Source organism: Dufourea novaeangliae, unplaced genomic scaffold (assembly GCF_001272555.1).
Source record: "Dufourea novaeangliae isolate 0120121106 unplaced genomic scaffold, ASM127255v1 scaffold350, whole genome shotgun sequence".
NCBI classification, from domain to species: domain Eukaryota; kingdom Metazoa; phylum Arthropoda; class Insecta; order Hymenoptera; family Halictidae; genus Dufourea; species Dufourea novaeangliae.
In genome coordinates, this window is record NW_015374244.1 from 28,589 (window position 1) to 50,393 (window position 21,805).

At 29.6% G+C, this 21,805-nt stretch overlaps 2 protein-coding genes across 3 annotated transcripts; one reads left to right on the forward strand and one right to left on the reverse strand.

Moving 5' to 3' along the window:
• Positions 1-3,555: 3,555 nt before the first annotated feature.
• On the forward strand, positions 3,556-8,442 carry LOC107192493 (glutamic acid-rich protein-like). The gene is made up of 7 exons (XM_015581769.1): positions 3,556-3,700; positions 5,357-5,554; positions 5,639-6,010; positions 6,087-6,376; positions 6,793-6,871; positions 7,078-7,152; positions 7,940-8,442. Exons 1-7 carry the CDS (start codon positions 3,649-3,651, stop codon positions 8,440-8,442), a joined length of 1,569 nt encoding a protein of 522 aa, XP_015437255.1. The 5' UTR covers positions 3,556-3,648.
• Positions 8,443-10,192: 1,750 nt separating this feature from the next.
• Positions 10,193-16,976, reverse strand: LOC107192495 (U2 snRNP-associated SURP motif-containing protein). 2 transcript variants are annotated; one of them, XM_015581771.1, is made up of 20 exons: positions 16,915-16,976; positions 16,519-16,558; positions 16,316-16,432; positions 16,139-16,235; positions 15,649-15,963; positions 14,917-14,981; positions 14,318-14,483; positions 13,962-14,125; positions 13,776-13,835; positions 13,169-13,212; positions 12,947-13,051; positions 12,645-12,872; positions 12,298-12,540; positions 11,979-12,165; positions 11,713-11,899; positions 11,453-11,586; positions 11,285-11,373; positions 11,052-11,211; positions 10,827-10,975; positions 10,193-10,577 (listed from the first exon to the last, which is right to left on the reverse strand). In XM_015581771.1, coding segments are annotated over exons 1-20 (2,832 nt in total). In that variant the 5' UTR covers positions 16,917-16,976; the 3' UTR covers positions 10,193-10,297. The 2 variants fall into 2 exon arrangements, with proteins under 2 accessions (XP_015437257.1, XP_015437258.1); XM_015581772.1 differs by lacking the exon at positions 16,915-16,976 and having other exon boundaries at positions 16,519-16,647.
• Positions 16,977-21,805: the final 4,829 nt, after the last annotated feature.

Here is a 21,805-nt window from a genome sequence, read left to right on the forward strand (position 1 = left end):
AACAACAATTTTTGTCTAACAGTTTTTCTGCAATTAAAACGCTTATTAATTTTTCAATTACAATAAAATTAAACATGCTGTTTAATTGTTTTTGTTAGTGTATTGTTGACTCTCCTTTTATAAGGAGTCATATTTTCTATTTATATGCACATGTCTTTGTCAGATTGCTATTTGTGGGTTATATAAATTTGATATTATTGCACACAATTTATTAAAAACATGTTGCAAGCAATACTTCTAGAAGTAGACAAGTATACTTCTTGAATTATATTATCATTCTGCACATCATATAATATTTTGTGACAATAAACATATTTTTTATTTATTTATTTATATATTATTTTGAGATCTTCACGATACATGTGCATAAATAAATGTAGTAATGAAGTAAATTATTAATAAACCGAGTCTGTAATCTCATTAATGAGAAAATTATAATTATTATTATAATTAATTCATAACTTAAATTATGAACAATATGCATAATGGCACTTAAATTTTTAATGTACAATATATTAATTGAATTCCTACTTTATAATTTCGTCAAATTATAGCATTTTGTACTTGATGATATGCTGTTAGTAATTAGTGCTATTGATATGTTACTTATTTCTAGGTTTTTTGTAAATAACCAAAAAACATGTCTATTACCGATAGTACTTGAATCTTAGAAAGTGTAACATTGGTCATGATAATTTTTACAGTGTCAAATCAAACACCACAAATATAGTTTATCATTTGTGCAAATAAAATAATTCAAATTTTAATGTATACATAGTGGCATTATAAAAAATTATTATAATTGCGATTTTCAAATTTGTTTTTGTATCTTAACATAATTTTAACAGAACAAATGTGTATAAAAAGTTAAATATATTTAAATATAGTAATTTTTTAAGTTTTCCAGTAATTAAGTACAATGTGTTAAATTCTATAAGACATGAGCTGTTTCTACATTTCCCTGTTTTTTGCTTTTTCATATGTTTTTAAGCGTTACGTGATTTGAAACGAAAGTATAATCTTTTACTGCATTTATCTTCGTGAAAATATTTTCACTCAAAATTGGAACAAGTGCCCTACATTTCTTTTAGGATGCGTTTATGTTGATGCCTTATAACATTTTGTGTGACAAATTTGTATATAGAAATACATATCTATAAATTTTTATTATGTTGCAGAATTATAAATCGTTTTTAACATTTAAAACAATTAACAACAAAGTTAGAAAATATAAACACTAACAATAATATAATATCTATGATTTACTGAAAAAATTGTATCACTGAATTGATCTTATTAACATAAAAAAGACTGCTGCATGTACATAATTGTATTTAAAGTTTATTCTGTTTATTAAGTATAAAGGATTAATAATTCATTTATTGCAAGAAATGTTCATTGATACACATAATTCTGATCATCTTGTATAATTTACTCCAATAGGCAGGCAAAAACATAATTGGCATTTAGTGAAAACTTTGTCTTTCATAAACTACATTTAAAGTTATAGTCAATAGGGATTATACAAATGAACAGTGACAATCTTCCTCTTAAAGAACATAATCTCAATAGTATTTGCTCATTATTTAATAAAACGATTTTGTAAAATTAAATTTTAATATTATTTTTGCGTCAACACTCTTTTACCTCTAATACATAGAGATTATTTTTAAATTGACTTTGGGAAAATAAAATACTAATTTGAGTTTACACAAAGTATTGAAAAATATTTTTAGGCAATGAAACTAATTTAAAAGAGTTAATAGTATTTATTATACTTCCAGAATTTTAAAAATAGTAGTAAGTAATGTTTAACTCATAAATAGATTTTATAATATTTATTTTAAATACAAAATTAATATTCCCATAATTTATGCAAAATAATGAATAATTAGGTATTTTGAAAGCAACATTGTACTTCTAATGATAGCAAGCCATACTAAAATATCCCTTCAAAATTAGTGCATAAATTTTGTAGTGTATAATGTATTATAAATAGTACATAATTTACATATTATATGTGTACTGTGTATGCAATTATTTACTTCCACATCGCTCAGGGCTGACCTACAATTAAATTTTTTATTAGCTCTTTATGTTCAAAACAGGAAACAATATTAAGAAACTTATACATTGATTTGAAAATTTGTAAGATTATTAAATTATTTAAACAGCAAACTGCGATAAAATATATAAAGTTCTGTAAATGATACATAATTTTAGAGTTTAACATGTATCCATACAATGTCTTTTTGTAACAATTATGGACTTTGATTCAATAAGTAAGATATTAACTCTGTTAATATACAATGTAGGATATCAGAGGTGCTAGAGAATTTGAAGAATGGACTTTATACTCTTATTTTTCAACACGATTGTAATGTATTCAAGTAAAAAAAGTATTTGAATATTATAAGTTAACAATTGTAAAAAATTTACAATAGTATCGAGACACAACTGCACAAGAATTATTCATATAAATGGTTAAATAAAACAATTCTTGCACATATAAAAAAAATTTGGTATAAAAATCAGAACTTGTATTTTTCAGTTCTTCTGTAGTTAAATCTGATTATAGTAAGATTAATTTACAAGAATACTACCGATAATGTCTAATAATGAAACTTTATACACAAATCCTTCTGAAGTAACATAGCAAATAGTTTTTGTAAAATGAAAATTCCCTTACCAGTTGTGTTAAAACAGAATTATTAAAATTTCAAAAATCAGGTTAATACATTTTATTATAAATAATATAATTTTTTCATACATAATTCACTATAAGTTATACATACTGCTTCAGTTCACAAATATTATTGTATTGAAGTTATTCTAATAATTGATTACTTTAACTATACTTTTGTACTCATCTTTATTGTGTTCATTAAGTTAGTTTTTGCTTTCTTATGGCAAACTTTTTTAGTATAACTGTGCTTTGAAATATGCTGATGAACTACAAATTTATAAGCAATTATACTTTGTAAATTATTTATTAAAATTAAAAATGAGCTGTGTCTTATAATAAATGTAGTATGTTTATGTACATATGCTTTCTGCAGTAAATGTGTTTTAGTAAATACATTGAATTGAAGTTTATATTTTGTAATTCGGAATGTTAATAAAATGATTATTATGGAGCATTTCGTTGAGAAAATACTTTCTCTTGTGGTATGTACAAATTTTTATTAGTTCATAATCTTTGTTTTAAAAATATAGGTTCTAAATAATGTATACTTTATTTAAAATGTTACACTAGTGTAATTACCAATAGAGTAATTGCTACTATTTACTATATTTCTATCTAGTAATTCCTGAACTGCATTCAGGACAATATACCTGGCAATGTGAAGTAATTTATTCATAAGATTCTATTTAATTCTTCATAAATATCTTCTTTGATTTGAATACTTCAGATGTTATATCAAACATTCTAATTTTTCAAAAGTAATACAAATTTGGAAAGCACTGACATCGAGGAAAGGAATGTTCAATTTAAGTCACTAGGGATTTTCATATTGTGTCAACACTTGTTAAGATCATTACAAATCAAAATATCGCAGACGCGGCACAGTGTTCGATCGTTTAAAAAATTTAAATCTATTGTGTTAGTTTATTTGTAAAAGGTACACGTACATTTCCTCGCAGAAGATGTCTGGTGATGTACAAACAAGAAAACGGAAAGAGAAGAGACGTAAAAAGGGTAAAAACAGACTACTAAACGTGTGTGAGAATTACTGTACTTCGATTCTTGCAATCGTAATATTTTTAGCAATGTTTACTTTTTTATTTTTAGCCTCAGAGATACATGTTACATATTTTATATTAAAGTTAAATAAATATTGACTTTTCCTGATCTTTTAAATTGATTTACATTCGTCGCTATGCTATTCCTAATTACAATATTACACAGGAAAGATTTAATTTGCTGATTGCAGTCATAAATTCTATTAATTTTAACTGTAAAATATTGTATAATTAATAATAAGATTTATACATAAATAAAGCAATTTTGTAAATTTTATTAACAGTCAGATATATTATTTGCAAAGATTCAATATTTTTATTATTCGTATTATTACTGTCACGTTATTACAATAAATCAGTTATTTACCGAATTTTTGTAACATAAAAGGAACACTTCTATTAATTTCTGTGTTATTATGCGACTAACTTACTAATGTGAACAGTACTATTAAAAAATAGTGTTTTCTTTTAAAATTGTCTCCTTTATTTTTCTTTCGAAATATAGACATAATATTATTTTACATATTTTTTCAAATTTATGATTTAGTTAGAAAACTATTTCTTTGAAAATTCTATATAATAATATTTATTAGAACTACAATATACAATTTTGTTTAATATTTTTTATATGAAAACGTTGTAGAAGTGTTATTTGAAGTGTGAAATTTTAGGTATTTTAAGGCATATTTGGCAATGTTGCTCAAATTAGAAAATACAGGGTCTTAGACGCTTGATCAGCCTAGCTTTTGGCTTTCAAAAATAGACCAATAATATCCATTCCAAAAACATATACCTCTAATACATTTGATATACTTTATATGCGTTTAGATATAATAATTATGCTTGTATATAAAAAAAGATGTGCCCAGCTTTATAATTTCATTTAATAAATTACAAATATGAATTTCGCAAATCTCACAAATATTTAACAACAAAGGGGTACCCAGATAAATATTTATTTATAGCAACAGATATAAATACCACATATACAGGCAAATATATTACTTATGTATGCATATATTCTTCTATCATTAATAAATAAATTCATCTATAAAATAGAACTTATACAAGAATTTTATATGTAATTAGTACATCTATATTCATATTATTTTATTATAGTGTTATTCTAAAAATGACTAACTTCATAGTCTTGATACGTTAAATTTTTTAATTTAAAAACGAATTTGAATATATACTTACCTATACATTTCAAACAAATTAAGAATATTTTATTCAATATTTAATATTGTAGTAAACAGTAATTATTATTCAATAAATTATAGATATGAACGAAAATAACACTAAAGAAAATTTTAGAATATGTTTTCATGACTGTTTAGAAAAATAAATAAATATATACTATTTATTTTATTTTTATTTATTAATTAATGTTCGCCCTATAGCATTACATGCTTTCCTATATATTAGTTTCCTATTCTAATTTACATTCATGTTTCAAATAAATATATATAATGTATACACATTATATATAAGTATACAAATTAAAATTTATGTTTGTGTGTATGTTTATAAAAAATTTCTTTAATATATAATTAAAATATTTTTATAATTATTTATGAAAATATTACTGAATCTATTATATGATACTCAGATGAGGATGACAGTGCTACATCTGCACCTACCTTGGGAAATCCTAGTGAAAATTTAACAGACAACATTACCATTCATGTTTATAAAGAAAGTATCACAGGTGGTCACTGGTGTGCACGAATTATATTCTTTGTTCTATTAGCTGTTCTTGTTGGCTTAATTGGTGTAATTATATTTGAGCACAGAGGTACTTCAGATAGTAAGTGAATTTGATGTACATTTATAATGAAGATATAACCATTGTGTGTACAAAATATTCATATGAAATATTTCATGTTATAAGTTGATACACCATTAGAATCATCACGCTGGGCTTTCATTTTTGACGGGTGGGTAGATGATTCACTATCTTTATATGGTGATGATTCGCATGATGAGAGAGAACACGAGGAAAGTAAAGAAATTGAAAAAGATGAACTGGAAGATAATCATAATGAAAATATAGAGTTACCAGAAACAAAGATTTCCAAGAAAGAAGAAGAAGAAAAGAAGGAAGAGGAAGAAGAACCAGATGAAGAAATACAAAGTGAAGAAAACCAAAATGAAGAAGTTCAAGAAAGTGAAGAAGTAAATAAATATAAAGAGCAAGAAGAGGAAATAACAACTGAAAATGAATCAGATGAAGAACAAAATATAGATTTTCTGGATAAAGAAGGTACTAAGATGTAAAACATTGCAATATAAATCAAAGTACAAATTGAAGATATTATTATAAATTTTAATTCTAACAGAATATATTAGCACAGAATTAGATCATCAAAGAGAAGATGAGGATGAAAACTTTAGAAAAGATATAGAGGAAGATGAAAATATCAGTCCACAAAATTTTTATGACACTGATGTATTAGAAGAAATGTATGGTATTAGTAAAGAAGAGAGTAAAGGAAATATGTTATATGGAATAGAAAACCAATTTCAAGAAGTTGTAAAAACATCCATAAATGAGGATGTATTTGATACATTTATAGACATTCCTGGTATTAATGATATTAATGATGATAATATAGAACCTTTAGAAGAGGTAAGACTGCTATATTGTGTTTTACTATCAACACAGTGCTTTAAAAAGCATACTTAGTAAATATTAAACATGCTTTGTTTATTTTATCTCCACATGTAGTTATATTTTGCCTACTTGGCATTAGAAATTAATTAAACATGTTTAAAATTAGTAAAATTAATAATTGTTTTTTATTAATATTTTATAAATAACTACATGAATTTTGAAGAGCATGGTTGTTTTATTTATTAATACTATAATAATCACTGAATTGGTATTTAGTAAAAATTGTTTTGTTTACAAATTATATTGTCTTCATAAGATATGTTTGCTTTTTATATAATAAATTAAATTATAATATGTTTTCTGGCTCTAAGTTACCAATATGTGATTATTTGTTTAAATTGTAATGTGTTCCTTAATAATTTTTGTACTAGGTAGAAAGTGTAGAACCTGAAGAATATGTTAGTGATGTAGATAAACAACCAGAAGAAGAAGAAGAAGAATCCATTAGTGGTGAGTCGAATGTGAATATTTAATGAAACTGATATATAAAATAGTTGTATAATACACGGTTATTATAATGATCCTCCATGCTCTCATATTTTTCAAGAAGTGTATGCACATAAATAAATGTCAGAAGTTTGCAAAATGTTGAATTTTTCGAAACGTTTCCCTATGTCATTTAAGCATCTATGAGGAATAATGTTTGATGATTGCAGTGACGATGAAGTTTGGAGTTGGTGTGGCACTTGTTGTTGCTGCACATTTTGTCCTTGTGAAACGGTGGAACAATGGTAAATTTTGTGACAGTCATCCCTGATAATCAGTCGTATACAAGCTTCGAATAAATTGCCAGCAATAAATAACAAAAGTTGTTTAAAAAACCATAGCCATCTGCTTTCGCATTTGACTTGGGTTTTGCAGGCAACGCCACCTGACAAAATGGTAAAGCAAATTGGCAGAAAGTCTTGCAACATTACCTAATGTCAAATTGAGGGCAAAACCTGAACAAGGTTTGCGCAAGCCAGTTTGCTGCATATGTTGCTGTCAATTTGCTGCCCATGTTGCTGTTAATGTGCGCGAAAATTGTTTATAGCAAATCTTGCATCAAACTTGTAGCCGTAATTTTATAACAGGCATTGGACAAAATTTGGCATTGCAGGTTTGGTTGACTGGGATGTTTTCCAAATATTGTACCTTAACCATTGTAGACTCAGTTCAAATCATCTTTCATATTCATTCTTTCAATTGAATAGTTGAATTATTACTAATTATCTGTTTTCTTATAGTAGTTATCAATATATATTTAGTATGAAATTGTTTCTAGCATTACATTCAATGTTGCTATGTCTTCATACAATTTGAGTTAGTATCATATTAAAATATAAAAGCATGTTTTGATGTGACTGTTAAATATTTGTATAAGTGATATAAAATATATATTAGTACTTCAATAAATGTTAGAACAGCACCTAATTCGTTCACATTACATTTTATTAAATAGTTTAATTTTTTACGATCTTTAAAATAAATACATATGTGACATATGATTGATTAATGACACACTTTTTTGATGTTTAGAAGTTACGTTTGTTCAAACTGAATCTCAGGTAGTTTCATCTGAGCAAAAAAAAAAGGAAGAGATGGTAACTACAGAAAAAGAAAGACTTTCTGAAGTAAGAGTGTATAACCAAGAACATGAAGAAGATGAGGAGGAAGAGGAAGAAAGAGAATTAGAACTTGGAGAGGAAGACGAAGAAGAGGATGAATTAGATGAGGAAGAGGAAGTGGAGAATGATGAAGATGAAGGTGATAGTGAGAAGTGGGGTTGGAAAGAGGAGAATGATTCGGAACAGGAAGAAGAAATAGAAATTGAACAGGGTAGTAAGAAACAAAAAAAAGTATCAGAAGAAGAAGATGAGGACCAGGAAGAAAGTGAAATTGAGAATTTTGATGACTCAGAATTAATTGCTAAACTTGAAGCGAAGTATGGAAAGTTACAAATTGTACAAGACAATGAAGAAGATACAGAACAGAAGAACGAAATTCAGAGTAAAAGTGTGACTAAAAGGAAACGTAATTAACAGTGTATTAAACTGTATGTATGTATGTTTAATTTAAGAAGTATATGTATAAAGTTCAAAAACTGATTTTAACATTGTATGACGTTTACGTTCGCGTTCTAGTTTCTTAGTACTATCGTATATTTTTTGTTTTAGAAAAAATTAAAAAATTATCTCGTTAAAATTAAACAGTATACGTGTTTGAATTATGACTAATATGAATTATACACAAATATAATAAAACTTGGCGAGCATGGAGGATCTGTTATATATTTGCATAACCAGCTAATTGAACAATTTTTTTACCGTACTAATAATTTGTTCGTTTCTTTTGTCACAAATATATTTACATGTGCATATATTTGTGATTAATTGGAATCCTTCTTTTATACATTATTACAGCATCTAAAAGTATAGTAGCAGAGTTTGCAATTTCAACAAAAGCTAATGATAACATCAAGATAAAAAATATTATGAAGAACAAAAATGACACTAAATGAATGAATATCACAAACTCCAAGTGTTCTTATTGAGAGAGACAATGATTACGATACATATCAGGTTAGTTATGATTTTGAAAATAATTTTGATAAGTGTAGATAATTTTCACGACATTTACCTTATTGCAATATATTTTATAGTGTTATGAAAATTTAATGTTTTTCATTCCTTTTTAGGAACATAATAATTAATTTTTTCTTTCTTTTGCTTGATACTATTTACTATCACTACTGGTAGTAACAATTGTAATGTTTTTATATACGTCACAACTTTTCACATCAATATATCCATACATACTTATTTAATGAAGAAACATTTGTTATCCTCAACATCATGTATAGGAATACATATACGTGAATATCTTCAGTTACAATTTCTTCAGTATCACATATGGTATTTTGTATTTTATTATGAAATATGTATATATAAATACGTTCAGATCGAACACTGCTACAGTATTTATATTTATTTATTTATTAAAAGACTAGTATCAATTTAAATTTATACAAAAGTATTTTAAATATTTTAAAATTAGTATTGAAAATTTATAAGTCAACTTAAAAGAATACAATTTATATTGCATAAAATGAGTTTATGTAGGAAATAGAATATTATATTGACATGTAAAATAGAAAGTAATTATTGTAATAAAACTTACTTTTAAAAAAGGGGCGATTAACATTAATTACACCATTTTATTTAAACTTTCTATGAAAAATAAAAAATTCACACAAGAAATGAAAATTCATTACCGCGTGTGGGAATTAAAAGACCATTTCGTTCAGTCATGTCTGTACATATTTTTTTTAATCACTCTTTATGCAAATAGATATTAAGGATACAGAATAGGAAAACACAATTGTCAGAAATAAAAAATTGTAATAATCAATCCACCTTCGATTTATGCGTTGAATGTATTAATGTACTCTACGTACTTCACTGCATTCCAACGAAAGTATTTTTATTCTGTAAAACGCCGTTATCAAGATCTTATGTACCAAAAATATTATATCTAATAATATATTAATCTTTACTGCTACGTTGAGTTGTTGCGTATAATGTCATTTTTCTCCTACAAATCTATCAACAATTCTCTTGTACCATTATGTCTCTTATTCATACATTCATCATATCACAAATACAAATATTTATGTGTATAAAATAAAACAGTTTAAAGGATTTGGAGAAATAAAGAATATTAGAATACTTGGAATTGGATAAAAATATCTTACAGTATTGAATGCATAATTATTACCGTATTAATTAAGATTTTATTAATAGTAATATCATTCTGTAATTGTATGAATTTGTACATACTACAGAATTAATGGATTTTATCGTTATATAACAATATAAGAAATGTAACGTAAATAACTTAATACTTATGCTTATGTCTATGTTTACGTGGGGATGGAGACGGTGGACTACTAGCTCTATGTTTTGAAGCACGTGGAGGAGGTGGCGGTGATAATGATGGTGATCTAGCTCTTCTTTTTCTATCGTTCCGTTCATTACCAGGAGACCTACGAGACACTCTAGACGAAAAGGAAGGCGAGGGTGTCCGACGAATACGTGGTGGCGATGGTGTTACTGGCACTCGCTTCTTATATGGTGATCTTGATCTACGTTTACCACGTGGTGATCTACTACGAGATCTAAAAATAAATATACGTTAGTATGTCATAAATTTAAAACAACCACAATATGTAAACGCTAAAGCATTATTTTTTACACATGTTTCTCTTTACAAATCTTATTGCAAAACAATATAATGTTTAGAGTTGAACTTTATCATAAACTTATTTATTCAAAATCATATCGTGCTCATGAATTGTTAATTTCTCGATAGTTTATTATTTATTGTTACCTATATTATTATCTTTATCATTATAATAAATATTTACCTATATCTGTTACTTTTAGACGATGGACTTGAAGACCGTCGTCGATCTCTGTAATGACTTGGAGATTCTGGAGTTGTACTTCGTTTTTTTTCTCTTCGTCTGTCATCATCCCGTTCTTCACTTTTTGCATCTTTCATTTCTCTTTCGCTCTACAATAAATATTCTTTGTTATACGAGATAAATGTTTAAAATTAATTTAAAAACAGTGCTGCAGAAAATCTTTACCTTTCTTATAAGTTTCTTTCTGTAATGTTCCACTTGACCTTGAATTGTCATACCAGATTTTAATGTCCTCCTACCACTTTCTAATTCATCTTGGTATTGCATTATTTTAACTTCAATTTCGCGCAATCTATTTCGTCTTTCTTCGTTATAATCTCGACCACTGGAAAATCATATTGTTCTAATTAATTTCATTTAATAATTTCGATTCTGCAAAATAATTAACTTAGACATACCTGGAATCCATACTAGTGTCTTGAGAATTCGAGTCGTCATTTTGACCTAATTCTTCCCACTTGCTAGTTGTCATAGCTTGCGCTTCAACCTAATGTTAAATATAGTTCATTTTAATACAGGAAGAAAGTATGTGACAGTAATTTTAAGTAAAGGTCATTTTTTTTAACCTGATCAGGATCTACAGTTTCCCATCGAGATGGAACAAAACCTGCAGGAATTGATGGTTTCTTTTCATCTTCTTTATTTCGAATGTTTAAAGAGTCTTCGTCATCCATAGGAACACCATCAATATCTTCATCCACTAAAAATAGAAATGTGTAAAATCGAAATGCACTACAAAAATATAGCTGTTATTATATGGATCACAACAGAAATTAAATTTCATTAAAAGAATAATCAAATTGAATATTTTTATAAACATTCTTACTAGGAACGCCATCAATGTCATCGTAATTAGATGTCGTTTGTGGAGTTAGACCATGTTTCATAGCACCTTTAAGAAGAGCAGCACCGTCTAATGGTACTCCATCCAGATCTTCTGCGCCATCTCCGTCCACATCCGATAAAGGTGCTCCATCAATATCTTCATCATTTTCCGGTTCGGGTTCGTCCATCTAAAAACATACAGTTATTCTTGTTCTTTTTTTTATCGTTTTCAATAAGAAAAAACATGGCATAAAAGATTTAATTTACCAAAACAAGACCAAGAAAAGTATTTTGTAATTTAACAAGAAAATCTCGTGAATAAACTGCCCAATCTTCCCATGCTCTAAACATTCTCATTACACGAACTTTAAATCCTTCTGCTTTTAATCTACTATCAAATTGTTTATAGGCTTGATGAACTTCGCTAAATATATCCAATAGTCGGGTTTCAAACCTATATTATAAGTAAGTTTTTTAATATTAAACTTCTGATGTTCTACAATCATATTAATAGTAATTCAATATCTATGAATTTAATCAAATCATACTGCAAGAGTTCCTCGTATTTTAAATTAAAACAACTTACGCTTTTCGATAAATAGTAGCATTATTTACTTTAACACCACAATTATGTAATATATCTGATATAAGATACAATCTCGCAATTTTTTTATTTACAGGAGTTTGTAATATTGATAGTGATTCTGAAATACAATCACAAATCTCCTCTGCTGCTTCAGCATGTTCTATACAAAATACCATAGCTTCTGCAACTTTTATTCTCTCGGGTGATATGTTTCGTAACAAATCTTCTAATCGATCACGCTGACTATAAATATGAAGTGTTTTATCAGTCACATATTGTATTATTAAACGGAAATGATGACATAATATAATATAACTAATTCCTTTTTATATCATTTTTATCATTACCTATTTGACAAACTACCTCTTCTAGGTTCTTGTCTTTCTTCCATCTCAATTAATTCATCAGGCATTCCTTGTGTCCATGGATTGATTGGTGGTGGTCTCCACACACTTCCCCCTTTAAACATTCTAAAATCTTCAGTATGCCATTCTTTTTGTCCATCTCCTTGTAGTATAGAATACAACTTCCATCGGTAATAAGTATGCGCAGGAGAATAATTTTCAAATAAAAACCTAAAAATTCAAGTTTTGTAGTTTAAAATTCTTTTAAATATTATTGAATGATATGTAATTAAAATTGTACGTACCTAAACATTGGGTTATTTAATTCTCGATTCATAATCATCGCTTCAAACATTGGACCTTCACGAATTACAAATTCTACCATTCTATGTATTAACATAACTAGATTCCTACAGTACAGAATTTCGTTAAAAATTGATTATAAACTTGATAGGTATGTAATATCTTCACAGATGAATATCTATATTCTGAAGTTTAAATTTCAAATTATTGAAATCAAGATATACCTTTCTGTTGGAATAACCACTTTGACAACTGCATTCTGCAAAACCTGTGACAATTCCCATTATATTCCCATTATAGCACAACAGTTACAGCCGAGTGAATGTTCCAATCCAAATTAATCCATCCCATGTATGATTACCATTGATTTAATATAAATTGCATTGTTTACAAACATCAGTTACAGTCAATATATAAGTTTTAATGAAAGAAAATTATATATATTGAATGTTTCATTTTTCTTCTTATGTTTTATTTAATAGTAATTACATATGTCGACCCATAAATACTAATAAAACTAGTATTTATTTTTGTAATACGCAAGTTATTTACTTGTGAAAGAAATTTGATAGCATGCGTTAGTTTAAACATTGCATTTTGCTAAGGGAAAATATGATTCATTGATAAAGTTACGAATTGTTTAAATTCTTCTTTATTACACAATTTTTGTTTAATATGAAATACTGTAGTAATGCAATGTTCTTTAAATACATTTATTAAAAACATTAAAAGCATTAATTTTAAGACGAAATGTCTATCTAAAAATTGATTGTCATAAAGCTTTTTACACTGAAATAAAAATATTATTATATTAAACGAAAATAATTTTACCTTTTCGAAGTTTTCCTTCTCTTGAGGATCAGCACTCTGAAGATTACGAATTCGAGGTACCTGATACCACAATTAGAAAAACTTATTTTTTTTGTATTTTGTAGGCAAGTTTGCATTTTAGTGGTAAGTTTTTGTCATGTAAATAAATATTTCATTAATTAGATTCATATAATTAACATCATATACCTTATGTCTGTCACGACGATGTGGTTGAGCATTAAATGGAAGACCAGATGGAGGTGGTGGTTGAGTGATCTCCATTAAAGCAGGTGGAATATAAATAGGGTAAGGTGGAATTGGTACACTTTTTCCCCAACCTAATTTCATCTCATATTGCATGATATCACGACCTACCTCGCAATAAAAATAAAATATTTTACAAAAATAAATTATTTATTTTCTGCCTTCTAATAACAAAGCAAAATTTTATATTTTAATGAAAATAACTGTGTCTGTACACATAAGTAATATTTTTAGTTATTTGTAAACTTTGTCTTTAATACGAACAAGGATTTTCTGTAAATTCCAAACTATTAACTTACCATTAAGATTTTTTAAAGCTCGTTCTCCATCTTTGCGGCTCATAAAAGCAACAAATCCACAATTTCTTTGTCTAGCTTTCTCTTCATCACTACGTGGCCACATAATTTTAATACTAGCCAATGGTCCATATTTGCCAAATATTTCCATTAGCTGTTGCTCTGTAATCTATTATACATGCAAGTAAAATAAATTATTCCTGCTAATATTCTTAATTTGCACCTAGTATCACAACTTTGAATACTTTATTTATACTTCAAACTATGTCTATGTCATGGTCAAATTATGCCATGTTCTACTTTGTCAACAAAATTTTTAACTGGTCATAATAGGTAATTTTTTTGTCTTTTTTTATTAAAAACTGTAAGAAACCTCAAAATAAATCTAAGTATCTGTAATAAATGCTCTACAAATTATTAGATATATTGGTACATTTATAAGCATTTATTCAATCATATCAAAATAACAGAATAAACAAGAGTATAAATCTTAAGAAAGACTATGACCTACATGAAAAAATAATTAGAATTTAAAAAAGATATTCACAATGATAATATTAGGTAGGACACATATACAGTGCTATATGATAAATTAATCATACCTTTGGATTTAAATTTCCCAGATACAAATTGGTTGTATTGGGATCGCCATTGTCAAATGATCCATCTGTAAAAAACAACTATTTTATATTTGTTCTATACCTCTAAGATTATAAGGAGAAACAATGGGAATGAATTAAAAGGGTATTGTTTACTCTCATAAATCAGGGCTAGGAGTCTTGGATCATCAATAAGGTTATGTAAGTTCACTTTTCGAGGATCAGGACATGAAGATATACCTATCAAAAGTTTTAACAGATTCAAATTGTTAATTTTGAGAAGAAAGGTAAACAGTTTACATTGTGTTTATCTGTCTACAATGACTACAGAAGATTGTTTCAGTATTATATTATGATACATTTATGTTTTTATCATAAATAAAGTTATACTTGCTGGAAGACACATAGTGAAGACAAAATGAGTAAAAATGATAATATACGAAAAAGTTGATAATAAAGATCTTAGAAACAGCCTGTATACTTCTTAAACGCTGTGACAAATTAAGGTACAATATGCCCAAAGAAACCTGCATAATCTTATATATTGTAAAACATATTTGACAGGCTATACCGAGAAGACTATCATGTTCCTTATCACTTTCAAATTGCAATACTGAATAATACCTAATCCCTTTTAGGTCTAAACTTTTCATCACTCATCAGTATATTCCTTCCATCAATTGTATATATAAAAATGTATGTTTATGAACTTGTCTTAATCTCAGATCAAATTACCTTCAACACATTTTAAAGCTGCCATCATTGGGTCTTCTGACTGAGTGGAAATGACAGTTTTCACTACACCTTTATATTTATGTCTTTCTTCTCGCTCTTCCTGGATCATTTTTAATTCTTCTTTAAATAATTCAAGGTTACTCTTTTTCTTTTCACCTTCTTTTTTCTTTTTTCCCAATCTATCCAATTTACGTTCATTTGATCCTAGCAATCTTGCATATTCTTGTGCCTGTTCAGCTGATGATCGGCTGTCAACAAGCTCTGATATTTTTGACTGAGGTTTATATAGTTTTCCTTTTTCTCTTGTGTCTTCCTCTATTGAAGAAACATAAGAACACAGTTACACAAATACAATTAAAACTTTATGTTTCTTTAGAAATAATGATTAATCTCTTTGAAAATAGTGAATAAATATTTTCATGGATTTGTGTACTTAACAATGGTGCGTCTTATTAAACACAAATGGGTAAAAACACTATAATAAACTTACGTCGTTTACCCGCATCATAGGTACCGGCTTTCACCCAAACTTTACTTGTTGTCTTACTAGGTGTTTCTTGGAACGTTGCTACAAACTCTTCAAATGCCTACACATACATATATATAAATTAAAAATAATATTAATGTTTATAAGTTATAATCGTATAATAATACACATATGACATACTTGAGCTGCTGCTTGTTCTTGTTCCTTTTTACGTTGTTCTTCTAATTCTTTTTTACTTAATGGTCTTTTACCCATTGTGCCAATAGAAAATGCTTTTAGTTTTTGTTCAGCAATTTGCTAAATATTTGAAATAATTGTCAATTAAAACATTTTTCACCTACAAATATTAAAATTTAGTACGAGTGTAATTTGTGCAATTATACCTTCATAATAGCTTTGTCTGCCATTTGGGGATATTTTAACCTAAAATATTAACAGAGGATAAATTTCACTGTTACACCTTTATTAAATAAAAATTTCGACGGCAATAATCTTAGATGCGGAAGTAATATTTATTTCTGAAAAAATATTTCGGTTGAATTTAAAGAGTGATAGAAAACCTTGTATGAAATATATATATATATACTTTACGTTGTTGCGAGAATTGAAAATCGTGTACAACACAGTAATAGTCATTTATACATGTAACAGCCTTCATGTAACGGCTTCAAGAATTTTTATAATCGGAATTATTATAAAACGCATACTTTAATACTTCCAAAAATATTTGATGTTTTTACACATTTCCCATTAAAGAACATTATAAATAATGTATGTACATAGCAGTGATCAGCAATGATCAGTGATGCTCAGTGAAGCCTGACGCGGGGCTGCGCGGGGCTATCCACAGTGATGCCAGAATCGTGGAACTTGGTTCCACCACCACGACGTCCTGGCTACCCCCACTTTATTCCACAGTTTCTGCTACACAAGCATACTTTGCTTCTATCCGTGTGAGCTGGCCCGTTCGGGTGTTCCGTAAGATCTACGTTACCAACGCGACTCCCAACAACCAGAGCGCGTGCGCAGAAATCATTTCGTGTGCTGACGTCCTGGCTACCCCCACTTTACGTCACCGTGCTGGCACACACACACAGGTATATCCCAGCCCTGTCCATGTGCGCAGCCGTTCGAGAGACGGTGAGCTATATTTAGAAAAGAGTGGGGGAAAGCGACCCACGATTCTGGCATCACTGCTTGCCTTGGAAATCCTGTTCGAATACGACTGCGGCGAAAATTCACGTTCTCGACGCGATGCCCCGCAACCTAAGCGCGTGAACAGTCAAGAAATCCTGTTCGAATCCCAATGCGGCGGTTTTACTTTTTATTTTTAATTATTTTATAATTTCACTTTGTAACCTCTAAGTAAAATAAAAAAGTTAAAAAATATTGATTCAGGAAGCATTTAAAAAGAAGAAAATAAATGTTTTCCACTTCAATGTCTAAATTTTTTATTATATACATACATATTATGTTGTATACACATAAATTATTTTTACAATTAGATGTTACCCGCTAAAAACCGCTGCAGCTGGTCCACGTATATGCCGAATGGTCTTTTGCTTTTCTCCATATGAAAAGAAAAAAACACAATTGAAATAGTAATTTTAATAACATAAGATAAAATATTAAGATTGCTATGAACTTATTTTTTTTTTGTTGAATTATTCTGTAATTTCGCTTCCTCACTTTTGAGTAGAAGTTTCGCAGCAAACGAAAGTAACGAAGTACGATAGTCTTTTAAAACTATTTAAAATGTGCCTCATTGTAATATTTTGGAAATTCCTTTATTGCCGAAAATTGTCTTTATTGACAGAAATTTCGACGGCTAACGGTAATGAATTTCTAAAAGCTATTTCAACGGTAAGGGACTTTTAATTAGGTCCATCGTAGACGTCGTCGAATACGTTATTTATACGTTATAATACGTTATGAGGTAGGCGCGGTGATTACGGTTGGCCGATCGTACCAGTTGCAATCCATATTACTTTAAATGACACCACTGAGACGGGTACGAGACCTATCGATAATCTTTTTAGACCTCATTTCAAGTAATAAAGGGTGCAATTGGTACGATTCGGCCGATCGTAAACGTCGCGCGAGCGGCTCGCTTACCTGGAACTGGGCGCACGGTTACCTTTAACAGGTCCTTTGTGAAGTCTATAGCGGATCGCTATTAGCAGTATATTGTTTTTTCGAGCGACTAAGCACTTCTTTCGAATCCCCTGACATAATGAAACAATAAGGTATTCGACGACGTCTACGATGGACCAAATTAAAAGTCCTTTACCGTTGAAATAGCTTTTAGAAATTCATTACCATGAGCCGTCGAAATTTCTGTCAATAAAGAAAATTTCCGGCAATAAAGGAATTTCCAAAATATTACAATGAGGCACATTTTAAATAGTTTTAAAAGACTATCGTACTTCGTTACTTTCGTTTGCTGCGAAACTTCTACTCAAAAGTGAGGAAGCGAAATTACAGAATAATTCAACAAAAAGAAGATAAGTTCATAGCAACCTCAATATTTTACCGTATCTTATTAAAATTACTATTTCAATTATGTGTTTTTTCTTTTCATATACAGAAAAGCAAAAGACCATTCGGCATTGTATATTCGTGGACCAGCTGCAGCGGTTTTCGTTTGCGACGAAACATAGTATTAACAAAAAAAATGAATCTTAAAAATGCTTCGCGAATTAATATTTTTCAACTTTTCATTCAAACTTAACTGAGAGGTGGCAAGTAAAGCCAACAAATTTTAAAAGACTGAAGATACATTTATGACGTAATATTTTAATCTAATAGATTTTTGTACGAATGTTCGAAGTAGTAATGAGTAGGGTTGCAAGGATACCATCTAATTGTAAAAATAATTTATGTATATACAACATAACATGTATGTATATAATAAAAAATTTAAATATTAAAATGGAAAACATTTATTTTTTTCTGTTTAAATGCCTCACAAATCAATATTGTTTAAGTTTTTATTTTACTGAGAGTTCCAATTGAAATTACAAAATAATTAAACATGAAAATTAAAACTGCCGCATTAGGATTCGATTGGGGTCTCCTGACTGTTGCTCACACGCTCAGGTTGCCGGGCATCGCGTCGAAAACGTAAATTTTCGCCGCAGTGGTATTCGAACAGGATTTCCAAGGCAGCAGTGATGCCAGAATCGTGGTACTGTTTACTGTTGAGGAGTAATTATTTTATTTATGTATGTTTTTATGACTATGTATTTTATTTTGTTCTGTTGAGAAGCGTGTATAGTAAGGATTTGTTTTATGTTCAACCGTTGAAATTACGCGGGACCGTTGTAGTAGTCATGTAGTTTTTCTTTTGTTCAAGTGTGTACTACGCCATGAGAAGCGTCCAGTTGTTCTTTGTATTATTAGAACTGTAGTCAGTGCAATGTTCTCTGTATGTGTAGTGTTTATTACTATTCAAATATATATTCTATTTTACTAATGTTCGGACTGATAATGCTTGATTTTTCCTTCTGGAATAAACATAACTTAACAACATTTACCCACACCACTCTCCCACTCCAACGTTAAAATAGTTATTTGGGTGGAGTTATACGCGCGCCGAATACATAATTGTCCGATTATTTCGAAAGGGGTTGTTAGGAATTTCCCAGATTTTGAAAGAAGCATTTTAGCCGCCCAAAGAAATTAATATACCGCGAATAAAGAAAGTCCATATTGAGGACGGAACACTTGTGACATTATTTACAGGACAAAAAGAAAAGACGATGTGTTGTATGTACATGCATATTATCCATGCTCACCGACATCAAATCAACAAAATGCATATGCGTGGACCAGCTTAACAAAAAAATCTAATTTTGAAAATGCTTCTCAAATTAATATCTTCCAAGCTTTCATTTTACTGTACGTAACATATTAATGTGATGTATTTTTCTTCCAATGTTTTCATATGTATGTACTCTAATAATTAGAATGAAGGTAACATCTAATTGTACGGATAATTTGTGTATATATGTATAAGAGAATATGTATTTGTGTAATACAAAATTTAAATACTGAAGAGGAATAAATATATCTCCCATTTTTTTAAAATGCTTATTAAATCAATATCTTCGAAGTTTTGCAATAATTAAAAATAAAAAGTAAAACCGTCGCATCGGGATTCGGACGGGGCCTTCATCATGAGCGCGTGAGAAAAATCATGCAGCTCTCCGCGTTTAGAACGTAAACTTTAGGTTGCTTGGGATTTGGGATTTTTGACCTGGCTTGGACCACTCGGCCGTCGCGTCGTAAACGCGTGACGTACGTAGACTTTTGCCGAGAACACCCGAAGCAGAGCGCACACGGACAGAGCTAGAAAATGCTTGTGTTGGTGAGTCGCCGAGTAGGACGTAGTGGGGGCAGAGATCACACGGCAGGCTAGAATATGCTTGTGTAGAATACCCACGAGAGGCATGGAGAGGGTATGCGCTCGCGCGAAAATCCCACGATTCTGGCATCACTGATGCCAGAATAGTGAAACTTGGTTCCCCCACTATGTCTACCGGCGTCTCCCACTTTACTTCCCCCGTTCTGACACACAAGCATACCTTTAGTCCTGTCCGTGTGGGCTGCCCGTTAGCGACTACCTTTTTTTAGGTGGGTGGGGAAATGCAATTACGCATCCCTGGGACTAATGTACCCAGGGTATGTGTGACTCACCGGCATAGCCGTCCTACCCACTAAAACCTCAACCCCGATGACCTCTATGTGGCTGAGGCCATATTAACACCACCCTCCCCGGCATAGCTCCTGCCTTTACTTTGGGGACGGTGTGCTTAGAAAAGCTGTTGTTTGCCGTATTTACTATGTTTTTAGCTGACTGAGTTGTATGTATATGAAATATGAATATGTCCTAAAGCATGCCATTTGACAGTGTATATAACAATGAATTGTATATAACCAAAAATTTTGTGTGTCGTCCTATTAAAGTTAATTAGTTCATAAGGTAACTAAATTATCTATTTATTGTTATTTATTGATATATCCAGGATGTTCGACAACTAGTGGGAAAAAATTTAAGGGGTGATTCTTTGAGGCAAAATAAGACGAAAATCAAGAATAACAAAATTGCGAAAAATGCTTCGTTTGTTAGTTATAAGCGTTTAAAAATTGACCCAAATCATGGCAATCCGCGCGCACGGAGTGTCAGCGGATCACGGCTCATCAGGGGCGTACAGTCACTTTAAAGACTCAACGACGTGCAGGAAAAGTCGGTAGAACAGCTGTTTACTGACCCCGTAGAAGATGTCGATAACTTGTGCCCGTAGTATTTGAGTCGAATCCACCTGTATCGCATTAACTCTGATTACTCCATAAAATTCGCAAGAAATGTAAATATCTTCTTACGAATATTATCGCGTAGATAGGGTTAATGCCCCCTCTAGTTGTCACGTATCACAATTGTCCTGTCCACGAGTATCCATGAAATTAATCCTCACACGCACGTACACCACAGAAGTCCGCGAAAAGTGTCCACACACACACTGAGCGATTGTCCCGACCGCGAAAAATGTTCACACACTGCGCGATTAAGTAGACCCGCGAGCTGTTCCTCCGTTGGGTTTAACACTCTATAGGTTACACAAAACTAACACTCAAAATAATTAATTTAAAACTATTTAACACTAACTT

What these genes read in the sequence shown, in the direction of transcription:
- LOC107192493 (XM_015581769.1), top strand. Translation starts at nt 3,649, where the DNA reads ATGTCTGGTGATGTACAAACAAGAAAACGGAAAGAGAAGAGACGTAAA. An exon ending in AGATTTTCTGGATAAAGAAG is followed by an intron (nt 6,011 to 6,086) that starts GTACTAAGATGT and finishes TAATTCTAACAG; the next exon opens with AATATATTAGCACAGAATTA. An exon ending in AGAAGAAGAATCCATTAGTG is followed by an intron (nt 6,872 to 7,077) that starts GTGAGTCGAATG and finishes TGATGATTGCAG; the next exon opens with TGACGATGAAGTTTGGAGTT.
- LOC107192495 (XM_015581771.1), bottom strand. An exon ending in CTATGATGCGGGTAAACGAC is followed by an intron (nt 15,964 to 16,138) that starts GTAAGTTTATTA and finishes TTTCTTCAATAG; the next exon opens with AGGAAGACACAAGAGAAAAA. An exon ending in GACACTAGTATGGATTCCAG is followed by an intron (nt 11,212 to 11,284) that starts GTATGTCTAAGT and finishes ATGATTTTCCAG; the next exon opens with TGGTCGAGATTATAACGAAG.